General features: G+C 45.5%; 1 protein-coding gene across 7 annotated transcripts in view; it reads left to right on the plus strand.

Moving 5' to 3' along the window:
• BRD9 (bromodomain containing 9) overlaps positions 1 to 11,928 on the plus strand; it is a 326,359-nt gene that overhangs the window by 142,526 nt on the left and 171,905 nt on the right. For all 7 annotated transcript variants that reach the window (XM_075315009.1, XM_075315008.1, XM_075315007.1 and 4 more), the window contains exons 5-6: positions 229 to 373; positions 6,350 to 6,460. In XM_075315009.1, coding sequence (XP_075171124.1) covers positions 229 to 373; positions 6,350 to 6,460 — 256 coding nt within the window. The remainder of the gene's footprint in view (positions 1 to 228; positions 374 to 6,349; positions 6,461 to 11,928) is intronic.

The following is an 11,928-nucleotide window of genomic DNA, read 5'->3' on the forward strand; positions in this document are numbered from 1 at the left end:
GCGTACAGCGTTATTACCACATTAAGTGACACTTACCAAGTTTGTAAATTTGGCCTGATCACGATGGTGAAAACTGCTTGCAGTGGGAAGCGGTAAATTTGAGGAAGAAAAATCTCGATTCCCTAGAACACCAAAAGATCCATTTTGCTAGATATGAAATTTGTCTCACTTTGAGTACTTTGCTTTTCTGCTTCTTGTTAACAGGTTTTTTTTCCCCCTAACTTTCAGGAAGGATCCTCATGGTTTCTTTGCTTTCCCGGTGACAGATCAGATTGCCCCTGGTTATTTCATGATCATTAAGCATCCAATGGACTTTAGCACTATGAAAGAAAAAATATCTTCAAATGAGTACAAATCCATAACAGAATTTAAGGTATGTCACCTGTCATATGTATTGTAATGTATTGTATCTATAGAATTTATGGATATCTGTACATAAGGGCTTGGCTTTGGGGATGGACTTTTAGCATCGCTAGCAAAGTTAATATAATCCTACTGAAATAAGCAGCATATCTAAAGCTTTGAAATTTCATTCGTAATTCACTAGTGATACAAGATGGCTTATTGTGGTATGGTCTGGTCACTCTAGGTTTCCATAGCTTTGCTCATTTATTAAATTGAGGCCTATGTTTTATTTAACAGTTCGAACCAGAATTCTGCTGTACAACGTTGCAATCTTGTACAGTGAAACCTCGTTTAACGAGTAACCTAGTTAACGAGAATTTCGCTTAACAAGCAAAGCTTTCTGTAAATTTGTAACTGTTTACGAGAAAGCTTTGCTGTACGAGCAAAATACTCACCAGACACACTTCCGGTTCCGTACATCCACCGCGCTCTAACCCACACTTGCAGTCCATACAAACACACACAAACAAACACGCACGCACACACATATAGTATTATGCTCACCTTACCTTCCATTCCATCGCCGGCCTCATGGTTCTTGTAGTCAGCCGGTACATTGCAACGAGGGAGGAATCCTCGCAGCGAACTACAACATCCAGGAGGCCGGCGATGGAACGGAAGGTAAGGTGAACATAATATGTGTACCTTCCATTCCATCGCCGGCCTCCTGGGTCCTGTAGTTCGCCGTTATAGGCTGTGCATCGGCAACCATAGCGACGAAGCAGGAACTTACTCTGTCACCGCTACTCAAAGGCAGCACGCTGACCAATCAGAAGCAAACAGCTCCTGCCTTTGACGTCAGCGCTCTGGGTGCGGAAGTTCCTCCCTCGTCGTGATGGTAACCCAATACACAGCCCGTACCAGCGAACAGCAAGTCCCAGGAGACCGGCGATGGAACGGAACGGAAGGTAAGGTGAGCATAATATGTGCGTGCATGCTTGTGTGTTTGTGTGTGTTTGTACATGTTTGTGCATGTTTGTACGTGTGTGGAATGACACAATAGGGGACCAGGATGGGACATTTAACAAGTTGTGGAACAAATTGCCTGCATTGCAATGATTTCCTATGGGAAATCTTGCTTTGCTGAACGAGTAACTTGGTTAACAAGCACACTCCCAGAATGGATTGTTCTCGTTAACCAAGGTTCCACTGTACTTGCATAAAAACGTAACATCCAGTATACACTCGTATGGAAACATCACACAGGAGGCCTATTAAGCGCCACGCACAGACACCTAATGATACACCTGGAACTCCTTATATTCACCATACCACGCCCCGGGGTGGGGATATGTGAGCAGATAGTCCTACTCAGCTCTCTAACTGGTCGTAAACTCTGCCCTGCCGTGCCCTATTAACACTCTGTACTATACGTGTGGGAGCTTGCTTCTGGGCTTAAATCATGAAGGATAACCACCTCTGTACTACAAATCTCCCATCCATGACGTATTCGGCGACTATCTTGCATATTTCCTCCTTTGCCCAAAGTCGATGAGCTTGGCACCTTCTACCATCATACAGTAGACCCGTGATAGAGAGTTCACATTTCCATGTAGTTTCCCAGGGCTATGTTTTACATGGAAACTAAAGTCCTGGAGTGCGAAGAACCATCTGGTCACTCGGGCATTATTCCTTTTCTTTTCCTGCATCCATCTCAGCAGGGCATGGTCAATCTGTAACCTAAATTTTCTGCCTAATTGTTAGTCTTTTTAAAGTGCCCAACTTGATGGCTAAACAATCATCTCCACAATGGAGTAATTCTTCTTGCAGGAAGACTGTTTCCTACTTGGGTACATTATTGGGTGTTCTTTGCTGTTCACTTCCTGAGACTAGACGGCTCCTAGCCCTACCTCCTGAAGCATCTGTTTAAACCACATATTACCTCTTGAAGTCGGGTGCCACCAACACAGGTTGTTTATACAGGGCTAGCTTCAGTTCTCAGAAATCTGTCTCCACTTCTGGAGACCACTAGACTATAGCCAGCTTAGTATCCTTAAGGAGGTTTGTCAGGGGTGCGGCTACCATGGCGATAGCCCACAGCTCTAACTTGTTTCTTCAAGAGAGAATGTGGCCAATTCTGAATGGTGTCCGCCTTATTCACTTGGAGTTAGATTTCACCCCTACCCACGACCTTGCCCAAGTATTTGGCTTCTTCCATCCAGACAGTACATTTCTTCGGGTTGTTGAAAACCCTCCCTTTCCTAAAGCATTAAATGTATCCTGGACCTTGCTCGGATGGCTTCCCCAATCCTGGCTGAAGATCACAATGTAATCCAGGTATAGAATTCGGTCCATAGCTCTTTGGAAGGTGGCTGGAGCTCATTGCAGCCCAAATGTCATCCTGACATATTGGAAACACTCATCTGGTGTTCTCTTTGGCATCTTTAGTTAGAGGAATCTGCCAATATATTTTCATAAAGTCCAAGGTTGTAATGTACCGGGCTGGCCCTAGCTAGCAGGAGCCTTTATGCAGCCCCTATATACTGTATGAGCCCCCTCACAGCCCTCCTATATATAGTATGAGCAATCATATAGCTCGTGTATATATAGCGAGTTCCCACATAGCCTCTTTACATACTATAAGCCACCACATAGCGTACTATATACATTGAGCCCCAGATAGCCTCCTGTATACAGTGTGAACCCCCATATAGCCTCCTATATACATTTGAACCCCACATAGCCTCATTTATACATGTCTGAATTCACACTTAAGCTCCTATATACATTTGAGCCCCTACATAGCCTCCTATATACATTGACCACCCCCACACAGCCTCCCTATACAGAGTATGAGGCGCACATAGCATGCTATATACATTTCTGAGCCCCCATGTATACAGACTACCCATGCGCATGTAAAAAAAAAACACACATACTCTCCTCCTTCCCATTTTTCCAGTGCTTTGCACCGGTCTCTGGTGCACTGATACTCAACACAGGACACATGATGATGCAACGTCGTCAAGTCTGCTGTTCCACATCCTAATTGGTGGAACATGGAGCCAGCGGCATGCTCCTCCTCTAATGTATTCACCGCTGTCTGCATCCTCAGGATGCTAATAGTAAGGCTATCGGTAAGGGAGCATTGTCATAGGACGGGTAGCGGTGGAGGGCATGGTGCAGTCAACAGTACACTGTTTTTAGCCCTTTGGCTGTATTGGTCCGCAGGTTGGACTGGAACAGACAGAGGGCCAGATGTGGCCCACAGGACTCACTTTCCCCAGTTTAGGAATTCTTAGTGTTTTGGGTTTTTTTTGGTTCTTTTTAATAATACTTAGTCCAACTATGTGACTTGAATGTTTTACACTGTGGTGACCGGTCTGATTCCCTGCTCTACTTATGTACCTGTCAGTGGTTACACTGACAAACGGCCTGTTAGACTGCCTATTGCAGGACGAAACAGATCAGCCATACTCAGCAGACCCGGAGACCAGTTGCTTGCCCTGAAGTAGCTATCGGCACCCCGTGCGGCTTGTTGGCAATAGGGTGAAAGAGGACGCTAAAATATCTAGGAGACGCTGTCACTATTAACAGCACCTAGGAAGTTTAAACTGTTGCTATTGGTCCTGGAAATTGATTGTAGCTGTTACATCAATGAATCCAAGGGGCGCTAATTCCTAACTTGTCAGCGTTGAAAAAAAAACAGCATTGATGATAAGGACTGGAGATGGGTGGACTCGCAGAAAACTGGGACTTGCACTAAGAATAAAGGCAGATGCTAGAATGTATGGGCTTCTTCCAGGTATGACGTAATTTGTCACATGATGGGGGGGCGTGTTCAAAATGCAGACTGGTTTAAAATGAACATTCTTTTTTTCTTTTGAAAAGTCCACGTGGGTATGGAGTTGTTTATAATAGAAATACGGGTCTAGGAGTAAGAACCTTAGATGTGGGGGGGGGGGGGGGGGGGATGAGCAGATCTCTGTGATGATGTGATGTGATGATGTGATGATGTGTCCTCCTCTGCTCATCCTAAGCCTCCTGGTTCATGAATCATGATTCTGACCCACAGACGGCGCTTCTCATTGGCTGCAGACAGACGCTGTCACACAGACTGGGGTCACGTCTGACTGCAACCAATCACAGAAGCCAGTATGGCCAGTGGGCAGGGAAAGCCGTGTATATGTATGGGCGATGATGAGCAGCCCAGAGAGGCCGCAGGAGCAGTGTACGGTTGAGCAGTAGCAGTTTACAGCTGTGCCGTAGCCTCGGTAAGTATGAAGCGCTAGCTTCATTCTTATTTTCCTTATTTTTTCTTTCTTTATTTTTTTATTTTTTTCCTCAAGTGCTGGATCTGCTTCAAACACCCGGGACCGGGTCAACGGAATCCTGCGTCGCTGATTGGTTGCGCCATGTCACATGGAGGGGAGGAGTCAGGGGTCACATGATCAGCTTCTCAGTGTATGCAGAACTCTGCTGTGCTGGTTGTCATGGTACTGGATGAGGTGAAGTTTGTGTGTGGGGTCAGGAGGGGTTTACAGTGTGGATGTAGCAGAGCCGTGTGTGTACGTGTACAGAGCGAAGCCACGTGTATAACGTGTAGGTAGCTGAGCCGCGTATGTACGACGTGTAGGGAGTGGAGCCGCATGTGTATGACATGTAGAGAGCGGAGACACGTATGTACTACGTGTACAGAGCGAAGTCACCAGTGTACGAGGTGTAAGGAGCAGAGCCACATGTCTACGACGTGTACAGAGCAGAGCCGTGTGTAGGGAGCGGAGCCATGTGCCGCCCCTTCAACATTAAGAATTTGTCAAAGTCCACGCAGCTCGTGTATTCCAGGCCAAGTAGAACAAGCATCTGTATGTAATACACAGCAGGCATATAAGCACATTGGTTAATATAAAAGTACTAGCTGTAGTATCCGGCGTTACCCGGGATAGTAACTGTCTCTCTCTCTCTCTCTCCCAGTCTCTGTCTGTGTATCGCTGTCTGTCTCTTTCCTTGTCTGTCTGTTTCTATCTCTCTGTCAGTATTTGCATCAGTCTATCTGTCTCTTTCCCGGTATGTCTCAATCTCTGTATCTGTCTCTCTCTTTGCCCGGTTGTCTCTTTGCCCGGCTGTCTGGTTTTAGGTCTGTCTCTTTCCCCGTCGGCTGTCTCTGTCTTTTTTTCTGTCTCCCTCTATCCGTCTCACCACCGACATCTTTTTACCTCACACATAAGCTTGTTATACTAACAGTTTATTTTGTTCCTATAGCAACCACTGACAGTTGCTATTTATAGCCTGCAGCTCCCAGCTCCATTCAGTTTACTGGCTGGAGGATTTTTGTAGAGTAACTGGAAAGCACGGGGTTAAATTTTCCCGCCCAAACATAGTCTATGACGTTACCTGAGTCACATGGAGTGTCTATGCAAAATTTCGTGATTGTACATGCGACGGTGCGGATTCCTTTAGCGGACATACATACACACATACACTGAGTTTTATATATTAGATAATTATACTAGATGGTGGGTATTCTAGAATATGTATGTAGTAATATGTGTGCGGCGGTGTCTATGTGCGATGGATCAGCGAAGGGTGGTTCAAATCTCGTGCCAATTCATGGCCGGACTGCGCCTGTCGCTGACCAATCAGCGACGCGGGATTTTCGTTACGGACAGACAGAATTAGACATATATATAGATACATATTCTAGAATACCCGATGCGCTAGGATCGGGCCACCATCTAGTCACTAATAAGACCCTTTATTACTGCTGTACAAAAAATAAAAAGTGTCTCTATTGTCATTAACATGTTAGTGGTTTCGTTGTGCAAATATTACATTTTTTTCATTATTTTCTTTAATTTCACAGTCCCACTTACACTGCTTAGTAGCTACTTAAAATCTGGCCATAACTCACTGGTGGAATTCCCATGTGTTTCCCTTCCGCACTAGTGACCACCAAAATTGTTCTCTAGCCGTAATATTTTCATTTCCATTACTATATTTCCAGGCCGATTTTAAGCTTATGTGCGATAATGCTATGACCTATAACCGCCCAGAGACAGTCTACTATAAGTTGGCAAAGAAGCTACTGCACACAGGATTCAAGATGATGAGCAAGGTAAGAGTTACAGGTTGTTTGATGTATAGGAATTTTTTATTATCCTGTAGAATAGTTATTTTTGTTGGGTTTTTAACACATGGATGCACGTAAAATAAAAAAATCAGAACTTTTCCATAGTTGCCTTTCAGTGGATACAGCACAAGGGGAGCTGTAATATGTGATTGGCTACAGCAGGTAACTAGAAGAACACAATCACAAGCTGCAGCGGTCCTGTGGCTTCCAAACTGATCAGTCATCGGAACCAGTGAAATCTCCAGAGCAGCAAGTACTCAGTCTGCGACGGTGCCGTAAATTAATTATGCCACTACCGTGTTTTCCAAAAGTAAACCCTAGCAGGGATTTTCAGCATTTTCGGTGTAAGGCTTAAATATAAGCACTATCCCGAAAATAAGCCCTAGTCACTGTCCATGCAGCTAAAAAAGTTAAAGAATACAGCAGAACACTTCATTATAGACAGCAAAAACCCCCAAAAGAGAGAATACAGAATATCCTGCGATCATACTCTCCAGACCCACAATGGAAGGACGTGCAGTGGAACGTACACACCCGCACACATCAGATTGCACACCCATCAGATCGCACACCTGCACACATCAGATCGCACACCTGCACATTCACCTCATCGGTCGAAACTGATTGCTTTTGGCCAGCAGAGAATCCTCAGAAGCAGTGCGGTGGAACGCATAGAGGACCTGCGGGGGAATGCACACCCATCAGCTCACACACCCACACACATCAGATCGCACACCCATCAGATCACACACATCTGATCGCACACCCGCACACATCAGATCTCACACATGCACATTCACCACATCAGTCGAAACTGATTGCTTCTGGCCAGCAGAGAATCCTGAGAAGCAGTGCTGTGGAACACATAGAGGATCTGCGGTGGATACGTTCCACCGCCGAGTGCTCTATGCTTTCCACTGCATTGTGTCCCATCTTCTCCTGCTGGCTGGAAGCAATTCATATCGCCGGATGTGTTGTGTGAGTGTGAGTGTGTGTTGTGATATGTTTGTGTGCAATCTGATGTATAAGTGTGTGTGTGCGCTTGCGATCTGATGTGTGTGGACGTGTCAGCCATAAGCATGGGAGGACCGCGTGCAGCATACCTGCTGGGAGCGCCTTCCGTAGATTGCAGGAGGACCTGGGAGCCACGCAGACGTCTGGTGTTTGGTAAGTTATATTCTCCTGAGAAGGGAGTGTCTTTTTTTTTTTTTTTTTTTCTCATTTTTTTGGGCTGGGGGAGGGTTAAATTATCCCCCAACCGTGTTTCCCCAAGAATAAGACCTACCTGAAAATAAACCCTAATGCTCTTTTCAGGGCAAAAAAAGTATAACACTGTCTTATTTTATGCACATCCATGTGTTAATTTTTATATGTTTGTATGGATATCTTTATTCATTTCTTCTCATCCTTCATTAACTAACTGTTCAGTTTGGTATCTGCAAAGATACAGCACAGTAGAGCACGTTTTAGTAATTACAACGCATTCCAAATTATTATGCAAATTGGATTTGTGTCATAAAGATTTAATTTTTTGTTCTTCAAACACGTGGATTGTATGGAGTCTCGGGGCTCTTTGGATCACTGAAGTCAATCTCTTCTGGAGTCTCACGAACCTCAAGGTGTAGGATCCTCCAGAGCCTTGCAGTAGTGCAAAAACCTATTGTGCAGCCACCCCTAAATAGTCCTCACAGTGGAGCGTTAGTGGATGGCTATCATATCCCAACAAGGCTGCAACGTCAGCAAGGAGGTTGTGGAGTCATGTTTTGGGTCAGAACCATGTGGAAAGAGTTGGTAGGCCCATAGTAACTTCCATAGTACAAAAAGAACCGTGCCATCTGTAGCAAAATCATCTTTATGCATAACAATGCACCATCTCAAGCTACAAATAATACCTGCGCGTCATTGGCTGCTATGAGCATAAAAGGAAAGAAACTCATGGTGTGGCCACCAGCCTCTCCTGATCTCAACCCTATTGAAAACCTTTGAGGTTTTAGCAGGCAAAACATCTATGGGGGTGGGAGGCAGTTAAACACTGCAACTCTGGTAGGCTATTCTGACAATCTGCTAAGACATTCAAGCAGAATCTGAACAAAGAAGTTGAATAGTTGCAAGAATAGTGAAGTTGATATCCAAGATGGGGTCCTATGCTGCCATGTAACTTGGCATGTTAGGATGTTTTTGATTAGATAAACTTGATTTCAGTAAATAGGACATCTTAATGCTGCAAATTCAGTAAAGACCATTTTCAGTTCTTTGCAACCTGTGAAATATTTGGAAACTTTGTTGTGCATAATAATTTAAAACAGTGTATTTTGAGGGGGTTTTCTTCGTTTAAAAAAAAAAATACTCTCATTTGGATGTTTCTTCAGTAAAATGGGATTAATACTCTAATGAGTTATGATTTGAACATTATACTTTCTGCCATTTAGGAAAATCAGAGAAAAATAGAATTTGCATAATAATTTGGGACAGTGTATTTTGGCACGTGTGGTGTGGTCCGAAGGTGGAAGAAATTTTCATCTAAATCCTTATCCCAGTGTGCTCTGCTCTGTTACCAGCTCTTTCCTATAGCACAAAGCACAGCGCTCTGGAATTAGCTTAGCCCCTGAAAAAGCATAACCGATGATGCTTTGTTACAGAGACTAGGCTATAGCAGTGACCACAGCCTTTGCCCCTGATGACGCTACCTTTCAGGGACTAGACTGTAGCAGTGACCACAGCCTTTGGCCCTGATGACGCTACCTTTCAGGGACTAGACTGTGGCAGTGACCACAGCCTTTGCCACTGATGACGCTACCTTTCAGGGACTAGGCTATCAAAACAAAACCATCACTGATCTCAGGGAGACCAGCCAGAGAAAACACTGCCAGCAGCCAGCGAGGTCGCTCAAGACCGTGAAATCCTAGGTACATTGCCCCCTGGGAAATATGCAAATTAAAAAAGGTCCGTGGAGCCTCTGTTAGGAGTCTCAACACAGAAACCAGCCAGATATCCCTCCGGGAAGGGCCCAGCCAAGGGGTGACTCCTTTTAAGAGACCACCATAACCACCATATTAAGTGGCCCTTTTTAGTCAATATCCAACTTTTTGACAAGTTTAAGGATATGACAAGGGAAATACCGTGGCCAGGTATCCATCCACAGACAGCCGTTTCGGGGTATTACCCCTCATCAGTGTGGAGTAGGATTCTGGCCGGGTGGGAGCAATGCCTAGTAGACCAACAAAACAAAACAATCACTGATCTCGGGGAGACCAGCCAGAGAAAACACTGCCAGCAGCCAGCGAGGGCGCTCAAGACAGTGAAATCCTAGGTACATTGCCCCCTGGGAAATATGCAAATCAAAAAAGGTCCGTGGAGCCTCTGTTAGGTGTCTCAACACAGAAACCAGCTGGGCCCTTCCCGGAGGGATATCTGGCTGGTTTCTGTGTTGAGACTCCTAACAGAAGCTCCATGGACCTTTTGAGGGACTAGGCTATAGCAGTTACCACAGCCTCTGCCCCCTGATGACGCTACCTTTCAGGGACTAGATTATAGCAGTGACCACAGCCTCTGCCCCCTGATGACGCTACCTTTCAGGGACTAGGCTATAGTTGTGACCACAGCCTTTGCCCCTTGATGGCGCTACCTTTCAGGGACTAGGCTATAGCAGTGACCACAGTTTCTGTCCCTAATGATGCTACGTTTCAGGGAATAGGCTATAGCCATGACCACAGCCTCTGCCACTGATGACGCTACCTTTCAGGGACTAGGCTGTAGCAGTGATCACAGCCTCTGCCCCCTGATGACTCTACCTTTCAGGGACTAGCCTCTGCCCCCTGATGACGCTACCTTTCAGGGACTAGGCTGTAGCAGTGACCGCAGCCTCTATCCCTGATTACGTTTCAGGGACTAGGCTATAGCCGTGATCACAGCCTCTGCCCATGATGACGCTACCTTTCAGGGAATAGGCTATTGCAGTGATCACAGCCTCTGCCCTTGATCACGCTACCTTTCAGGGACTAGACTATAGCAGTGACCACAGCCTCTGCCCCCTGATGACGCTACCTTTCAGGGACTAGGCTATAGCTGTGACCACAGCCTTTGACCCCTGATGGCGCTACCTTTCAGGGACTAGGCTGTAGCAGTCACCACAGCCACTGCCCACTGATGACACTACGTTTCATGGACTAGGCTGTAGCAGTGACCACAGTCTCTGTCCCTGATGATGCTACGTTTTCCCTTTCGCCCATGACAGCACCACCTGAGAGATAGGTGGTGCTGTCATGGGCTTCTGAAAATCCCATTACCGGTAAGTAATTAAGATTTTCAGGGACTAGGCCTCTGCCACTGATGACGCTACCTTTCAGGGACTAGGCTGTTGCAGTAATCACAGCCTCTGCCCCCTGATGACTCTACCTTTCAGGGACTAGCCTCTGCCCCCTGATGGCGCTACCTTTCAGAGACTAGGCTGTAGCAGTGACCGCAGCCTCTGTCCCTGATTACGTTTCAGGGACTAGGCTATAGCCGTGATCACAGCCTCTGCCCATGATGACGCTACCTTTCAGGGAATAGGCTATTGCAGTGATCACAGCCTACGTTTGAGTATTGCAGTATGCATGGGATTGAAGCGTCATCAGACAGGAAGAAGGGGAAAACATTCATTAGCAGAGGGTATGTGCCCACCTAGCAGATTTTCTGCACACAACTGCATGTTTTGGCAGGAAAAATGCATCAGAAAAAAATGCTTATTTTTTTTATCCCGTTTTCGTGGGTTTTGGTTTTTTTTTTTTTAAGTGTTTGCCTGGCATTTTTCAATCTGTTTTTTTTTTTTTTTTTCGTCAAGGCGATCGTGGGGGTTCAGTTGCTGTGCCCCTGCAATCGCCACCCGATCTCCGGCGGATGTTACAGCCAGGACCCGACTCTTACTACCAGGGTCGGTGCCTGTGCAGCTCCCGGTAGTTTAACCCCCTGAATGCTGCAAGATGCATGGTGTGTGAGGCAAGGTACCCATGTCACTGATAGATCTAATCCACTGCAGTGATCAAGCTCGAGCACTGCAGTGGATTATATCCACAGGGCAAAACGCTGAAAGAACTGACATGCTATTTCTTTTTTCTGCAACAAAATATGCAAGGAAAAAAGAAGCAACATGTGCACAGCAAGTCAGGATTCTCATAGACGTTGCTGACATGCGGTTTTCCTTGCAGTATTGAATAAAATCTGCAAGAAAAACGTGGCAAAAGCGCAACGTGTGCATGTGGCCTTAGTGTAGTTAGGGATGGATAGGGACTTTTTAATGCAGCTATATTAGAAATTCATTTAGATTATAGCAGTAAAAAGATCGGGATTTAGATGAACATTTCTTCAGCCTTTGGAACACCCCTTTAAGAATGAATTGAAATCTTTTTATTTAATGTAATAATTTTTTCTTCCTAACATGCAAGGGGTGAGTATGAGAAACTTGGAGTCTGATT

This window comes from Anomaloglossus baeobatrachus, chromosome 6 (genome assembly GCF_048569485.1).
Source record: "Anomaloglossus baeobatrachus isolate aAnoBae1 chromosome 6, aAnoBae1.hap1, whole genome shotgun sequence".
Lineage (NCBI taxonomy): Eukaryota > Metazoa > Chordata > Amphibia > Anura > Aromobatidae > Anomaloglossus > Anomaloglossus baeobatrachus.